Source organism: Bactrocera oleae, chromosome 5 (assembly GCF_042242935.1).
Source record: "Bactrocera oleae isolate idBacOlea1 chromosome 5, idBacOlea1, whole genome shotgun sequence".
Lineage (NCBI taxonomy): Eukaryota > Metazoa > Arthropoda > Insecta > Diptera > Tephritidae > Bactrocera > Bactrocera oleae.
Genome location: NC_091539.1, coordinates 66395593 through 66414059, shown reverse-complemented (window position 1 = coordinate 66414059; position 18467 = coordinate 66395593). Strand labels below are relative to the sequence as shown.

Sequence of the window (18467 nt, the reverse complement as noted above, 5' to 3'; positions counted from 1 at the left end):
TCATTTACATACTTTGATTTTCCTCAGATATGGTGGCTTCTCCAAAATGGTCAACTACTAGCAATAACTCTTTTCGCTTTTAATAAAACAACAAGAAAAAAACTTCGGTTGCAACGAAGCTAATGCACCCTACACATGGAAATTTGTATTGCATAAAAAGGTATACAAAGATATTTACTTTGATTTTGAATGGTCAGAGTAAATGTTAGCTATTGTGGTCCGATCTGGAGAATATGCTCGGAGATTGTAGCGTTGCCTTGAACAATAATCTATGCCAAATTTCTTATTATATTTTTTTAAATAATAAAGTTTTTCATACAAGGACTAGATTTTTGTTCGATATCGGCTGTTCCGACAATGAGCAGCTTTTTAGGGAGAAACGGACGTGTCCAAAATTTCGAAGCAATATATCCGAAACTGGGGGACTGGTTCGCGTATATACAGATAGACGGGTATGGCTAAATCTCATCACGTCGTCACTCTAATCATTTGTATATATTCTTAATAGGGTCTGCGAAGCTTCCTTCTGGTGAATTCAAAACCTTACTATCAATTCACAGGCTATAATGACGAAAATCGTGCATGTTAAAGTATTTTAAGACCAATAGGTTTTTATTATTCATAAGCTATGCTTATATAATATTAAGGTGATTTTGGTGAGGTTGGGTAAAAAAAGTAACGGAAGAATTCTGAGGTCGAAAAATACCGTAGCCATTTTCGAAGATACTACAAGTACTTACAACTCACATAACTCCATAACTCAAAAGATCTGTACAGACATTTAGGTGTTTTTTAAGACTCACAGATATTGATATTCGCTCCCGATTTATATAACATATTCTCTTCGATTTTTCTCTGAAGGCTGCTACAGTTTATCTGAGGGAATCGAATATATTTATATTATAATATTATATATGGTTAAGACTGTTGTAAATGGGGGTGTTGAGAAGTAAAAACTGATCTAGCAGGTGTCGACTTTAAAGATTTCTAAAAAAAATATAAAACTGTTTTTTGGTAAGATTTTAGGTTTTGTTTTTCTATTCCGCTTTACTTCTGAATTGGTGTGGTGAAGAACTGCATTTAAAACCCTTGATCGAGGAGTTTTGTGGCTTGGACGAATACCGTTTTATAATATTTAAACGAAATAAATATTCGAACTTACCAATTGTGTTTATTACCAAAAATAATGCACCAAAACAATTACACATATTATATATATATTTTTAAAATATATTTTTCTATTTGTAAAATTTTTATTTTGCTTTCTCAAATATTCACATTTTTAAACTTGTATACAATTATTGTTATGTATGTTTAAGTACAGTGGTTCGTTTTCAGTTATACTATATTTTGAACACTAAACATTTCTATGTAAATGAGTAGTTTAAAGTTCAGTTCTTCTTGAGAATAAGCGGCAGAACGCATTGCGGCTCAGTCTTGCTCGGATTGTCTGAGTACAAGGCAACTGTTTTTTCATTTAAATCGAAAACGCCCACAGCAATAGTTTTGACCAGCTCATCCAACGTATTGTCTTCATTGAAGACGCAATACTCGCCGCCACTACAATCGCTTAACATTTTCACAACATCTTCCTTGCAACTCGGTGGCGGATATTCGCCGAAGGTGTTCATGCGCGATTTGCTCGAAGCTAACAACCACGGATTGGCCTCCTCGGTGCACAGACGCTCATATCTGCAATACAGTACAGTTAGTAGGGAGCTTTTTATTTCGCTGACAATTATTTGTAATAAGCCTACCTGTTGGCGTGGCAATTGTGACCAGCGCAGCAAATCTCTTTAATGTCAAGACGCGAAGCGGTGCCGTCTTCTAATACTGGTGCCATTTCAATGTTGTAGAACTTGCTTGGCTCTTCGCTGAAAGGGAATTTTTGTTGAAAAATTGATGCAATTGTATGTGCAATAGAAAATAATTTACTTGATGAATGACATATTGAAGGAGCAGCCGTCACCAGCCCCAACGCCCTCATCCTTGAGCACAGTGAGCGCTTGTTCGTAGTTTTCGGCGCTTAAGAGCGCGCGTGTGATGAAGTGGCGAGCTGTGGAAATGAATTTAGTTTGATTAATTTTAATTTGATTCAAATAAAATTTTTAATTATTGCAAACATATGTATGCTTACGTGTTTTGCCACTTCTCAAATGCAACGCCGACAATGTGTTAATGGTGAACACCAGTCCATGATGGTTGTAGTTCATCGTATAGCCGGGAAGGTGGCCGGCATAGCAGAGCGACATGAAACGCTCCTCCTTCACCTTGTGTTTGCCCTGTGGCGTATCACTGATGATATGTGCCACCACAAAGTAATAATGGTTGAGTGTCGCCGCCAAGGCATCTTCGGTGTGAGCAAGTATACGCTGGACAATTACAAGATTTTAATATTCCTTTTAATGAAATCTGGAATTATGTATTTTTATAACCATATAATCACATACCGAGTTTTCATTGTTCACGATTATGCTAGAGCAGCCAATTGGTGCAACTGCTTCATTTCCGTTCGCACAAATTGCAGTGATCTCATCCATATGAAGCAGGAACAGCTGTAGTTAAGAACAGAAGGTGCGAATTAATCTAATGGTTTATGATGGACATTTTTTTAAACCTTTAAAAGTAAAAGAAATATGTTACGATATTTATTTTAATTTCTTTCATAGAAAGCAATTTACTTAAATAAGAGAAAAAACTTTTTTTACACAGTTACCCAAGTATTGAAAAGAAGTCATTTCGGGTCTTTAAGATTTGTGAATTATTTTTGACATACCTCAATATTAACATGTACATTTATTACTCTATCTTCACAAAATGGTTTATGTGAGAAGTTATTTTTCAGGCGGATGCAAGTAACCGGATTTGAACATTAAAATTGTTAAACTCTTTCTATTAAAAATATTCTCGACGGTTACTTCTCTGACTATTTTGTACGCCTGACTTGAGGTTTACACTTCTACAGTTCCTTAAACTATACAAAAGCACCTGGTAGCGTATAAGTTAAGAATGTTTCAAATATATATTTTAAATTCATGATTTTGCTCCATTTAGAATAAGGTGGTAGTTATTCATACGGATTGTATAACATATGAAGCTTAAGCCTTGAAACGAGTTTGCGTTACGCTTCTTTTCATTTATGTGCGGTGTTTGTCCTGAAGCTATTCGCTGGCGGTCGTGCAAGCTTTAAGGCAACTTATAATGGCTGATTGACTTTATGAGATAATAGAGGATATTATATAGAAAACTTTTTCACTTAAAACGGCGTGCAATCGCCAGCTGGTCAAGACTTAACCATATATTCATTAAATATATCGTAAACTTAAACTTTTACATAGAGATTCTCGATAGGAGTATTTCCTATTTGAAAGAGTTATTAATACAAGATATTACGGAAGACATGTGAGAATAGGAATAATGTGATCAGAAAGCGACAAGATGATCTTAAATGTTATTTTTAGTCAAAGAGGTATATCACTCTTTTTTATAATTATAGTTCAAACATTAGTTGACTGCAATTCGCAAAAATTTAAACAGTGATGAACCAAAAAAAAATAAACTAGTATACTCGTAAATCAAACACACTTCTATACTCAAATAGAGAGAGAAAATAAAGAGAGGCTTTAGCTCAGTAATGTGGTCTTCACTCTTGTATTAAATTAATCGAGCTTTAATTGTTGTCGCTTTAAAATAAAAATTTTAATTTGGCGTGGCGAATCGTAGACTATCGAGATCAAACGATATTTTGTCCTTATTAAGAACCTTAATTAGGTTAAAGAATTGGCAAACCTTTGGACGGTTACGATTTAAGATTTAGCTATTATTATTACATATAGTTGCTATAAAAAATTCACTTGTAAAGGGTATTATAGCTTGGGTGCAGCCGAAGTTAACGTTTTTTCTTCTTTTTTTATTAATTTCGATATACATTTTTTAAATAATATTTTTACAAAAATATTACGAATATGTACGTGAGCTACTCAACGGCAATCGCATTGATAGATACTGTTCCTATCAATGTTCTAACACACAATTTGATTTCGCATTCTTTGCAACATAAGCGATCATTCTTTGGAGTGTAGTTTTGGCTGATCGGGATTAAATAAAATACTTTCGCTTGGTATGAAGAAAGTGAGGGTTTTATGGAATTAAATGTGTGCACTATTCTGAGTCGACTATATTGTTTATTATCATACGCTTAATAAAAACAATCACCTTGTGAACAATTCATTCTAAACTTATACTACCATACCTATCCATGTAACTATATGCCTATGTATTACAAACTTATGTGCTTCAGTTGTTTCTGATTCAATATCTAAATCAAAATTTGATAGTTAAACGATTGTGTAACTCACATACAGATATGGCTAGTGGCAAATTAACTAGCTGCTATATAACGGTAAAGAATTGTAGCATTTGTGTGGCCACTGTTTCATACGCATTCGTAGGTAAGGAATGTCTACGCTTTGGAAGCATTTTAATTATCAGCTCTACCAAATGCAATAAATTTTATTCATAATTAGCTACTTAGTTGACAAGGTAACTGAGTTTTGTAGTTTTGCGTGGCATTACTTTTCAAGGTTAAACCAAAAAGTTCGCACTCAAAACAGTATCAAGGCTGCAATATTGACCACTAGGGGGGACAGCTGCATACAGTAATTTATCTACTCGCATGTGCGCGTTGGATATTTGTCGAAAATAGTAATGTGTACTTCTTTTTCATGGTTGAGCTTTTTCTTGGTCAGGCCATACACAACTTGTTTGTTCTTATTGACTTAAAGAATAGTGTAATAAAATTGAATAAAGTATAAGTAATTTTTTATTCATGTACAGTCGCAATTTATTTTGTCTAAAAACTTCGAGTTAACATCAGTGAATTTAGAAAACAGAAGGTGATAGCTCACGAAAGTTTTTTGGTTAAAATGTTTTAAATGCCTATAAGTGCTTTTAGGTTTTCCCAATTTGTCTCAGCATTTTTCGATTGAGGTAGGGAGCATAACTTGAGCAATGTTGAGCTCAATCAGCATTGCTGAGGACGTGTCAAGAAAGAACTTAAAAATTGCAACCGAACTGAGTACAAATGGGTCATAAGTTGCTAATGACTAAAATCGGTCTTCAAAGCCGATGAAATTTATTTCTGAATCCATGCTGGTCTGTTTACCATAAAATATACTAAATATATTATATCTCTTAAGTATTTTTATGCTATTTTTAAGTTTACAAATCGATCACTTAGGAATTCTATTATTGAAAACCGATTAAATGATCTTATTTGCTTATAAAAGATTATAATAAATGTTATGAATGCGAATATTTCTAAAGTCAACTTAGTTGTTACAACAAAAGTCGATAGGAACTATTTCCTGTGCTCAGACCATACTCCTTGAAACAAATTTGACGACAATGAAGATGTAAACTCGGAGTTTCATATTTTCAAAGCTTAACTTAGGATTAAATTATTTTCGAAGATATAGATATATTTAACTAATAATTAAATTTTTACTACTTTTAAAAAATACGAGAAAATAAATAAATGGTAAAAAAATCGTCGAACAGTCGCCATATTGTCAAACAATTTTTTTTTTACTTATCGCTAGTTCATACAATTGCGACATCATTGCAGATTGATAGTATTTTCTTTTTCATTTCAGGTGACTAGTAGGGTTGAAATCATGGGTATGCTCATGTGCCAATTTTTTGAGAACCCTCACTTCATCAGCTGCTAGTTTTTTAAATTTTCGACTTTTGTTTTAAATTTTTTTCTGTACTTTTGTAAAATTAATAAATAACTGTTAAACAAATCGATAGTAAAAATATTGATTGCTTTTTTTTACAACATAAAGACTAGAAGGGAACTAGTATTCCGTCTCTACTTAAATTAAAAAATTCCTAACATTGATAAATGGAGATATTTACTACAAATTTAATTTAGCAAAAATTTATCTAATTGCAGAGATGAATTTATAATCGATTAATTGATTGGTAACACGAGCCGCTAATAGTGACATTTAAACGGCGGTCGTATAATGATTACGATTATGGTACTTATGTACATACATATGTATTTATTTGTTGAATTACATTGGCGTGCTTCTAAATTGTTGTAACACGCTTTTTATTGATGGCAACAGCAGCACGTGAGTACATTTATGGATGAAATGAGATGCACTTGTATGGAAGCTTACTATACATATGTATGTATATATCTATGCGCAGATAAGTGGATATATGCACTATGCCTTCAATTAACCAATTTTCATTTGGTTAACTCTTAAGCTCGTAAGCGTTGTGGAAATGTCTAAATTTAGTAATTGGTATGAGCAATGTTAATGATATTCATTGGTGAATGTTTAATAAGCAGAAAATATGAGACAACAACAATTTTGCATTGACCTTACAGCCAGTTAAGTAGAATATTATTTAGTATAGAAAAATACTTGTAGATGGAATAGTTTTTCGTGCTCAATGCGAAGAAAAAGCTTATGTTACAAAAATATTACTTAAATTGAAAAATTCTTGATTAATTTCATCTACTGATCGTTTATAAGTCACAAGCTCTAACCTTACATAACCTAGTAAATCTCTCAACTGCAAAGGTAGCTTGCTCAGAGCTGATGGAGCCAGATGTGACGAATAAAAATCTAAAGATAGTATTCTGATTGTGACATCAGCATTTGTCCTAACAGATCAAAAATGTGTTCTGAAGAATAATTTTTATATTTTTTTAAAAACTACTCGCATACTCGCTCAATTACCCGAAAAATATATGACTATTAATCTACTAATTTTTTTGTAAGAGTTATTTCGAAAATTAGAATATCTTGTGGGAAAGAGACTCTGAAACTACAAGTATTTATACCTTGAAACGGGTTTTATATTAAGTTTGCCACGAAGTTTGTAGCACCCAGTAGAAAATGTTGGAGACCCTGTAAAATACATAAATGATCAGTGTGGCGAGCTGAGTAGATTTAGCTATGTCTGTCTGTCTGGCCGTCTATAAATTCGCGAACTAGTCTCTCAGTTTCCGTTGACATCGGACCACTATAGCATATAGCTGCCATAAAAACTGATCGATCGAAAAACGGTAAACTTTTTTATTTCACAAATTATCTTCACGTATGTCCAAGCTAACGCTAAACGCAAATTCGTTTTCAAATTAAGTTGTATGCTTGCTATAAGGCATTTACATGTGAAGAATATAACGATTTTTCTTGTTTTATTTTGTAATTGCAACACGCAGAGTATAAAACTTCCGACAAGGTACGAGTATCTAAAAATTGTGGATTACTGGTGGGTTGCGATGGCATACTGGTATTTATATACGAGATGATATCGATATATATATATATTATATCTATAAACCTACACAAGTACAAGTGCACTATTATTCATGCATATTCAAATATTACTTTTATTTACAACTAACTGCTCTTCTATGAAGTTAATTACCGAAATGCGTGCTGTAATTGTTTTCAATTAGATTACGCGCAAATTGAAAACTAAGAACCGTTAAATATGAGTGTTAACTGCATGCGTTGTAGTATTCTATTTTTATTGCCTTTTTTAATTATACACATATTAACACTTCGTTACGATTATTGTGCAATAAAAGTGGAACAGCCATTGTGAGTAAAATAATTAGAATTAAGTACTAAATGTGAAAAAAAAAATTAATATTAAATTGCAATTTTCAAGAGTGCAGCAAGAACCTTGTGTATGTGAGTGTGATTGCAATATATTATGCCATTAGTCACAATATAATTGTTATGACATTATGCTTTAATTACTATATCACAGTGAGTATTTATTTATATTAGAAATGAATTTCTTCATTATTTCTTTGATTTTTAGCTTTGCTCTTTATTATATTAGATTCAGATCGGCTTAAGTACGTTTGCTTACATATAAAGTGTGAATTTGCTTTATATATGTGAATATGTATTTTAAATTTAATTACAAATATACACACGCGCCAATGTATGCGTAATCGGGTAAATCCTTGTCCTTTGCCAACAATCGAGGCTATGCCGGCAGCATTGTTGTTGGTCTTTACTTTTACGTGGCGTGTTGAATGATCGTAACACAAACGGTGTGGAACATTCGCAATTTAGGTTTTTACAGTTACATATATACCCACCTATAGTACATACAATGGCATATCTATATAAGCTCGTATTTAAACAGTTACATATTAGGCCGTGCTGCGTGTTGCATGCATGTAAATTTGTGCCACTGATTCTTAATTAGATTTGGCTAGCTTTTGGTCGCAGTGCAAACCGTTAGAGCACTAACCAATTCACACTGAACTCATTAGATACGACAAGGCAATGTTACAGTTTTCCCTTGACTTATGTAATTGCATTGCGATTTGTGCATTTTAGCCGATTAAGAACATGTGCATGACGAACGATCGGTTATGTGGCATATGCATGTAAGTATGTAAGTGCATGAATGAATGGGTGTACTTATGTCCGACGAATGAGTGTCAATATTTCTATATTAATATATGTACATATATTGCCATCCAAATATATATGCATTTATGTATGTATGTATGTATGTATGTATAAGGAATGCGCGTAAAACTGTTTACGTTTAAATTTAAGTATGTTGCTCTAATTATAACAACAATTTTTAAAAATCCATAATAAAATTTTAATGGTCTATAAAGCGGCATTTTTCGAATTGGCTAAATATGAATAGTTAGAAGCAAATATGTCAATTTACTTGCAGCGGAGCTCTTGAAAGTAAATAAAATTTTTCACAATCTCAAAAATCTCCCCTTTCAGCTTAATTGATCTCACCTTCATTTATGTAAAATCAACTTATTCACGTCAGATGTATATGGCTAAATCGAATCGATCGACACTAACTACTTATATAATTTCTTTATAAAGACCCCTTCGTTTCCTTCTAGGCATTAGGGCATAAAAATACAAATAACGCAAAAAATTACTCATACCACCTGTATTCCATAGCTAAGCTGAGAATATTACTGTAGTAGAGACTTCCTATTTCGAACGTTTTAAATGTTGTCTACCAAGTTCACTTGAGTACTACAGGTGCCACAGTTGAGAAAATATTAAAATTTATACGTTACAATATATTTCAAAAAAGTGAAGTCTTGCTTTGTCATTAAGGAAAGTTTAAGCTCCTTACACGCTAAAAATAGAATTAGTATCTGATGGTGATGGTGGGATATGTATGTATAAGACTAGTGTCTGTATATCTATGGTAATCACTTTTTATTAAAGACTCGCTTCTAGTTTTGCCGAAGTTATATATACTTATATTGTACAAAGTGTAATATTTTAGGCACAAAACAACTGTATGTTCTTCATGCTTCATAAAACGGGTGGTAGGATCAATTTTCCAATGGATTATTTTTTAAAAAATTGCAAAATGCTCGAAAAAATTAAAAATTGGTTAGCTAAATGCTTTTTCACATTTTATAAAGAAGTTGGTCAAACCTCGAACTATATGGATTTTGTTGCTTTATAGAAAAAATTAAATATTTTGTTATGTGGCAGCCATATGATATAATGATCTGATCAGAATAATTTCTTCGGAGAATACATTGTTGGCCTAGGCAATAACTTATGCCTAATTTCGTGAAGATACCTCGTCAAACGAAAGAGTTTTTCATACAAGTACTTGATCAGATTGTTCAGTTTGTATGGCAGCTATATGCTATAGTGGTCGGATATCGGCCGTTCCGCCAAATGAACAGCTTCTTAGTGAGAAAAGGACTGGTACAAAATCTCAGGTTGACAGCTTAAAAACTGAAGGACTAGTTTGCATATATACAGACGGACGAACAGACAGACGGACATGGCTAAATCAACTCAGCTCATCATGCTGATCATTTATGTATATATTTTATAGGGTCTCCGATGTTTTCTTCTGGGTGTTACAAACTTCGTGGCAAACTTAATATACCCTGTTCAGGGTATAAAAATTGCATATGAATTGATTTGTCTTTAATTAAATGAGGCTGAAGATTTAATTTTCAATATCACTTCAATTAAGTAATTGCCTAAACAAATTGCATATTGTTGGATAAAATAAATCATACTATTGCTGATCCCCCTTTGGCATTTCTAAGCTGATACGCAGTCAATTAGGGCAAAATTAATTGCTGCCCTTGGTAGATATATGTATTCTACTTGTATGTAGAGTTTGCGAATAAATTCATAATATATCAGCATTTTTTAATAATTATACTATTTTCCTAAATAAATAAAAATTAATAACTTGTGTACCACCATATTATAATGCGTATGATAAATAACGACTTCATTCAAGACAAAGTAAGCATATAAATTACGCATTTGCTCATGAATAGTTTAAGTTCGTTTGTTTTTTCTTCGAATAATAATTAGCTGTGACAATGTTCGTGTTAAATGTCAATAAAATGTCAGTTGTTAATTTTGTATACTGAGAATATTTACGAACGTTTTAATAAATGCCTTAATAAAAATATAGATATGCGTACAAGTACGTGAATAGTTTTCTCTGTTTATGCTTATGAACATATGTCCACTAGGGTGGAGCGAAAAAAAAAATTATTTTGCTTAGCCTGAGGGTAAAATTTGTAGATTAAAAAAAATAAAATTTTTGGAAAAAATTTTTTTTTGGTTTAAACTCTTCACATTTATATAAAAATTACCGAATTTGACGGGTTTTGACTCAAAATTTATTTGAACGCTTAAGTAAAGCATGTTGTCGCTTAAGACTTTTTTTAAAACTCCAATAATGACCACAAAAATTTTTTTTAACTTGATAACTTTTAATTGGCCAGAAAGAGGAGTCTCTCCACAGCTTCTTGAACACTTATCAAAAATGTTTTACGAAATCAAAATTTTAACTCGAAATTTACTTTAAAAGTGAGTGGGCCGCCGCTAGATGTTAAAAAATAAATTTTTTTCCAACAATTTCATATTTTTATTATATACAAATTTAAGATAGTCCCAAGAAATTTTAAAGTAGTAGTAGTAGTGCAATTATAAAGTAGTTTTCAATTGTTCCCAGAAACCCTGAAAGTTAAGAGAGTTGAGAAAAATTATATTTTTTTTCTCCGCTAACACTTACTATTACTTATTTTCTCTATTATCCTCATTTCATATCTGAACAAAAAAATAAACCTTTGTTGTTCCTTACACATTCATTTTTGTGTAAATCTAAGAGATTTTGTTTTGCTATTAGTTCTTAGATCCTAAATTTCCCTCAACGCCCATCTTCACTTACCTTGTGAAACTCCACTTGCGCGCCATCAGCTATGCCCTCCAGTTCTCTGACGTATTGTGGAAAGGACTTCTTAACGCTCTCCAATGTTTCGTTGTAAACTTTTCCTGAAACATTGAATTTTTACGAACATAAACTTAAGTACCATATGTAAAATTGATTTATTTCTACAATTTTGACTGCTTAAGCATTGAATTATTTTAAGAGTAATTTAAAAAATAAATAAATGTATCCATACTTACTGCCTTCATCCTTATTGTAAAGTGGTAAATATGACTCATTTAATGGATTGCAGAGTTGTAAAAAGCTCTTAATAATCGAGGCAAAGGTTCTACCCTGTAAAAATACAGAGCAAAAAATATGTTTATTGAATATTGTTTATAAACATAAGAGCTGACTATTTATTTATGCTTGTAATAATATGGAGAATAGAATAGTTTGACGATCCCGCGCCTCAATGAAGACTTTTAAGAAGTTTGGTGAAAAAGTGTAATAAAATTTATTTCTCTATATAGGTAAAGTTTGAGTATGAGATATTATGATAAATGAAGTTAAGTATGTAATTTTACCGTTTAAACGACTTTTATTCCCCTGACGCCTTTGCAAAAACCACAAATCAATCACTAAATAACGCACATTTAAATTTATAAAATTATTTGAAATTAATAGCAATTAGACTGCTTTAATTTTGTTTACAAAACTAAAGCTGTATTAATAGGATTAAAAAGTTGTAAGACGTTTTAGATTTGTGTGCTAGCCACTCATATGCTGGCATTACTCATACGCCCCGGTGCACCTCAGTGCGATGGCGCAGACATAATAAAAGACTTGCGAAAAAATTATGTATTAAAACATAGGAAGTTCTTTTGCATTATAATAATATATAGAGAATATCTTTTGTATATATTTAAAATATAAAAGCTAAATAAGTATAGTTATTATTATGAGAAAAAGAATTAGTATTAAAATGAATATATTTTAACTCAATTTTGTAAATATTAATACTTAAGAAAGAGGGAGATTTAAACGAGAGAGTCAAAATTGCCACTAAATTATTTATTTCATTTTTGTAATTAATAATATCTCGAAATTTAAAAGGTCCGCTTTAATTATTCAGACCTATGCACACATATACAAGTAAGTAGATGAATATAAATACAAGGCGTCGCCTCCCTCTTATGATTGCGCGGTATAAATATTCTTACTCGTTTTTTCTTCAAAATTTTGCTGTGCTGATATGTTATATGTACGTACAGACATTTCACTGATTTATTTGAGTGACTAAGATCAAATAACACTTCCAGTTGGTTCACGACTAAGTCGCACGTTCGCAACCACATATATACATACGTACGTTGGCATTTTTTGGGTTTGGTCCAACTGCAACCGGTAGACTATCGGTGGTATTCAATTAAAATATTTACATATTGTATTTAATTGCTTTGCCATTGCATTTACTTATTTTTATAGTTTATTAAAATATTTATTTAGTTTGTCGTGACAACTTCATTGTTAAAGGTTTAAACGCTTAACATTTAGCCGTTTGCCAATGCTTGTTGTTGCAATTAATCCTTAATAAATTGACTAAATTAGTGCAAAATATTACTGAATGTTTGTAAAGCGGTGTGCTCATGTTTGCGGACATGAAATGCTATAACTCACGTTTTCCGACAAGCACAACAAATTATTTCTACTTTTTTGACCCCGCGGGCATTCGATTTTATTTTATTAAAATCATGGTTGTCTTAATAGCGTTCGTGCTTTATAGAAAAGCGACTGCTACCGAACTATCAGCACTAACAGTGAATAGACAGCTGTAACAAAAAATTTTGACTTTCTTAGAAGTTGCTTGAATATACCTAAATCACGAAAAGTGAAAAAAGTCATGTGCACGCGATTGGATGCATAAAGTAAGTATATTAGGGTGGTTATAAAGTGCACCCTTGCAATGGGTAGGAAAAATTTGAATTACAGTATGAGTTATATAATAATTTATAAGTTATAGTATAATCATAAGGTCACTTATCTCCTCAATTTACTTGTATAAAGACAAATAAACATTAGATATTATATAATTTTGACTCCACCGATGCTACAATACCGTCTACATTTGCTTTTTTATAGAATGAAAAGTTTTAAAAAAGCTTAATGTTGATTTGGATTGATCAAGTTGTACGACAATTTTTTCGGAGATTATAGGGCTGCGTTTGATAATAATGTATGCCAAATTTTAAAAAACTTTAAGCTCGAGTTTGCCGTTCAACACGATTATAAAACTTTTGAATAAAAATCATTTAACAACGCAACTATCCACCATAATGCTCTTTATTATTAATTTGTTTTAATAAGGGATTGTTAATAGTTAAAGTGACATAAGTTAACGGCCAGCAGCTATGTAAATATTAGCTACGAGATAATACATACAAACATTTAAGTGAACAGGTGTTTATTTTCCGCTTTAATAGAAAGACTTTTGTCTAAGAAAATATCAATCAATATTACAGCGAAAACAAATTCAACCCCGGAGTAGGTGTGACACCTGTTAAATTTATGCACATCATTTATATATATGTATATATATGAATATTAATATATATATATATATATATTAAATATGATATATTTTTTAATTTTATTTTTTCTTTTTAAATACGTATATCTATATATTATAAATCACGTTTTGTTCGGTTTTATCGGTTGTTTAGCTTTTATTGCATAACCAGAGTATAAATTGTTAAACTTATTGTAATATGCTGATAAGTAAAAGTAATTATATATGTATATGTATATAAATCGGGTTGCATAGATTATTAATTTTTATTTATTATAGTAATATTAATTTGCACAGAGACATTTTTAAACTGAAAGCGATTAGAGCAATTTGCCATGGGTGCAGTGGTTAAAAACTGGTCATGGGTAAAATTGCTTTTACAAATTTTTTCCGCCATTGGGATTGGATATGTTTTAAAACTAAGTCTATGCAAATCACATTGTCATGAGGTGGCCATAGTTCATGTCAATGTTAATTAAAAAAAGGAATTATATTAAACAATGTGCGCGCTAACATTTCTGCCACTTTTTAACACAAAATCAGTTTAGGTACAGCTTGTTAGAAGATGGTGTATGATATAAAAGTTTTACGCATGTTTTGAATTCATTCCTAAATTGGCGCAATAAACGTCAACGAACTGTCAAAAATCATTGGGGCGTTCGCGCAGAGCAAATCAATTTTCATTTTGATAGCGCGTTTTGAATTGAAATTGTGTGCTAATATAAAAATGGAAAATAGAGGCGATAAAAGCGGTGACATTCCTTAACAATATGAAAGGAAAGTCATTTTCATATTGTGTTTTTTTAGTTTTAATTGACTCTTGACTTGAAGTTTTGAAATTTTCATAGGCTTAGATATAAGTAATTTTTAAAATTACATTTGATTTCTACTCCCGACAAAAATGTCAAGGCCTTCTCGCACTGAATTTCAGCGAACAACTTTTATACACATTTATAGCTTATGCGCATTTCCTTCTCGTGTTTTTGTAGAGTTTGAACTTGCTAAATTGCCAACTAATAATTTCTAACTCGTCTTCTACAATATAGGTATAGGTATAGGTAGTTAGTTTTAAATAAATGTAAATTTTCACTAAATTATTCATACAATTTATATTGTTTTTCTCATTATTACACTGACAGTTGAGTTGCATGATATTTATTTATAGTTTTTTTTTAGCTAAAATTACTTTTACTTTGCATTAATTAAGTGCTTTATCGCGCACTTAGCCCTTAACGAATGAGAAAAAGGGGTTCGCTATCACGTTTGAAATATTTGCGTTTTTAATAATCTATACAGGTAATAAATATTATTATTATTGCGATGAAATTATAATAAAGGCAGAGTTTGTAGCATAACTAAAACCGGTTGAAAGTTTGTTGATTCACTAACTGTACTATTTGTATAACTGCTATGGAGATATCATGTGATGGTTTTCTTCGCATATTTGTCATAGTTTTTAAAAACAGAAACGTAAATACATACTTGTATACTTTATTGTCTGGTATGTTTTTTTGGCATTCTTGCATGAATTAGAAGGTTTAGTATCACTTTAAGCAATAATAGGTAAACTCACAGAAGTTTATTGAATTGAATAACTCAAATATAGAAGGGATTATTAAATTACATTTAATACTTCATTATATTGAATTTTTTGTCTATAAAACTCATTCAGGATTTTACTTGAATATTCTTCAATAATGTAACACATTTGTGTTTTATTATGGGAAAATTTGCTGTACATATTTTTAATTTTAATACTTTTTGAACTTTTTAAAAGTATGTACATATATCATATACATATATAATCATATAGAGTATATTATTTCTTGTGAAGGGTTAAATAAACTTAATTTAAATTTAGAAAGTCTAAAAAGCATAAGGGTTGTTTATCCACATAAAACCACTTAAAAAATACATATAATATTGCATAAAATCAATAAACTAAATACTACCTATAACCTTTGCTATTTGCTGTTAAATATTAAGTATTATTTTATGAATTTTATTTTACCACACGTGCAATTATGATGAATTGAAGATTAAAAAAGTAAAATTTTAAAATTCTGTCGTTTCGCTCTATTTTTAAAAATTTTTCTTTTACTTATCATTAAATGATCTAAATAACTTTACATATACCTAATTGAGCGGTTATTTAATTTTTTGTCAAAATTTGAATTAGTGGTGCCATCTGTTGACAATATTAAAATTGGGTTGCAAAAAAGATCTTACCTCGATTTACATATTTTTACATTAACTCGAACTAAGCGCTCAGATTAGCTAGATTACTATTCATGCGAAATATCAGCACTTTTACAACAAAAATTATTTTGATATTTTGTTTTAATCTTTTTGAATTCAATCTGAGTATAATTTATCGGCTTAATTGTTTCAATCATCCCTATTAACTTGGTGAACCCAATTTTGAAAATACATATTCTATAAAATTGATAGTTAGCTTAGTCAAAATTCTTCATTTTTTAATTTGAAATCCTTTTTTCTCATACTTATCTTTTGATTTTTTTTTGTTATAATAAATCCGCTTTTTCACTTTCTCTTTTTCACAAATCTTCTTTCATTGTATTATAGTATACTGCATTAAATTTTTGATAGCGCTCGAATTTTCGCAAATCGCACAGATATTTGTTAATTCTTATTAAAATACATCAAAATATTTTATGTACATTAGCCAAAAAGAAGAAAAAGCTAACGCATTACACTTTAATCTTTATTAATATTCGCTCTTTATGTTGCAATAAGGAAAAATAAATTATTTGCTTTTTATGAAATTAATTTAAAACTTTTTTCAAAATAATAATTTTCAAAAAATATTATTTTTTCATTTAAATATTTTTTATTTAAATCCTAAAATAAAAATTTTCAAAAATTACAGTTTTTTTAACATTTTCGAAAAATAGTAACTTTCAGAAATTTTGGTTTTTAAAAGAAAAAAAATTGATGACCACTTTTAACTATTTTCATAAAATATTCTCGAAATTATTTCTTTTAAAAATTTAAACTTAGCATTCAAAGTCAAAATTTTATGATCACTTTTTATAATTTTATAAAATTTTCCTGAAATTTTAACTTTAAAAAATTTAATATTTTAAAGTTCAGAAGTTAATTTTTTTAGAAAATTTTGGGGAAATTATTTATTATTACACATTTTTTAAATTTTCGAAAAATAGTAACATTCAAAAATTTAGTTTTTTTAAAGTTCAAAAAAATTGTTACCAATTTTAATGCTTTTTACAAAATTTTCGGAAATTATCACTTTGAAAAATTTAATTTTTTGAGCTACTAAAATTTTATAATCACTTTTAAAGATTTTTGTAAAATTTCCTGATATTATATCTTTCAAAAATTAAATTTTTTTACATTTTCATAAAATAATAACTTTAAAAATTTTTATTGTTCATTGCATTTTCGAAAAATTGTAACTTTTAAAAGTTTTGAATTTTAAAGTTCAAACAAATTTTAACCGCTTTTAAGGATTTTAATACAATTATCCTGAAATTATAGCTTTTAATTTCAATTTTTATTTGCTTACACTTTTGAAAAACAATAACTTCTAAAACTTTTGGTTTTTAAAGTGCTAAATTAAACTTTTTAAATTTCAAAAAATTTGTGTTCACCTTTAAAGATTTTTATAATATAATTATTTTTGGAAATAATAACTTTAAAATTATTTTTTTTTAACTTTCGTAAAATTTTACCATTAAAAATTTAATTTTAAATTTAGTAAAATTTAGTAATCACTTTTATAAGTATTTTTATAATATTTTCATTACCTAAAAACCTTTAAAAAATTTAATTTTAAATTTATCAGAATTATATGAATATTTTTATAAAGAAACGTGGAAGCACTTCGCAGAATTTCTCCACAGAACAGAAAAAATTTAAAGGGCAAAACATTTTATTGCCTATTTAAGTGCCTTATCTATCTCTTTCGATAATATCGCTATGGTAATATTAGTTTTTCAAACTCACCATATCGAAACCGACATCGTAGTGTGTGCCTCTCGTGTAAAGCACGGGAATTGCTTGGCGCCTTGGTATGTTTTTAGCTGCCATCTTTATCAACACCGTTAATCAACAACAATTATTTAGTTAGCACTCGTTGCCTTTTAAATGCGCGCTTATCAGAGAGATTTAGTGAGCGATTGCTAAGAATATCACTAACAGACAGATCAGAAATATGAAAATGTAAAATATCCAATTGAGAAGACTACTAAAAGTATTATAGAGGCCAATACGTAGGCGTACACGCTAACTTTAACCGCCGGAAATATTAGCATGCGTTGCGTATACGTTTACGTGCGCGTTTTTATAATAAATGAATTTTTTGGTTAGAAAAAAGCGTTTAATTTTGAGTGGTTAATCCAAGTTAATCGCTGATAGTTTGCACTAGCGCGACGTCGCCAATCAATTGACAGGAGTATTGAATTATATAAAAACGTATTTATATTTAAAAAAAAGGCGATTTAGTTTTTGTACTGGGTTCCTGTCTCCAGTTGGGTTCCGGACAGCTGCAGACCGTTTGGCGGTAATTCACAAACTGAATGAATTGCAAATGCTTAGTAGCGAAGAGACTTCGCATTTTGCCGGCTGTTTTCTATTTGTTATTGTTTTTGTTGTTTGGCTCGTTGGCTTTTTGGTGTACGTCTGGTGT

The 18467-nt window shown here is 30.3% G+C and overlaps 1 protein-coding gene across 1 annotated transcript; it reads right to left on the bottom strand.

The window, feature by feature from the left end:
• Positions 1-1218: 1218 nt before the first annotated feature.
• t (C45 family peptidase tan) lies at positions 1219-18398 on the bottom strand. The gene is made up of 9 exons (XM_036366572.2): positions 18293-18398; positions 17786-17973; positions 11490-11583; positions 11251-11354; positions 2451-2555; positions 2138-2372; positions 1936-2056; positions 1758-1874; positions 1219-1692 (listed from the first exon to the last, which is right to left on the bottom strand). The coding sequence occupies exons 2-9, from the start codon at positions 17867-17869 to the stop codon at positions 1392-1394; spliced, it is 1161 nt and encodes a 386-aa protein (XP_036222465.2). The 5' UTR covers positions 17870-17973; positions 18293-18398; the 3' UTR covers positions 1219-1391.
• Positions 18399-18467: the final 69 nt, after the last annotated feature.

What these genes read in the sequence shown, in the direction of transcription:
- t (XM_036366572.2), bottom strand. Translation starts at nt 17,869, where the DNA reads ATGGCAGCTAAAAACATACCAAGGCGCCAAGCAATTCCCGTGCTTTAC. An exon ending in TCGTGAACAATGAAAACTCG is followed by an intron (nt 2,373 to 2,450) that starts GTATGTGATTAT and finishes GTAATTGTCCAG; the next exon opens with CGTATACTTGCTCACACCGA. An exon ending in TTCAATATGTCATTCATCAA is followed by an intron (nt 1,875 to 1,935) that starts GTAAATTATTTT and finishes ATTCCCTTTCAG; the next exon opens with CGAAGAGCCAAGCAAGTTCT.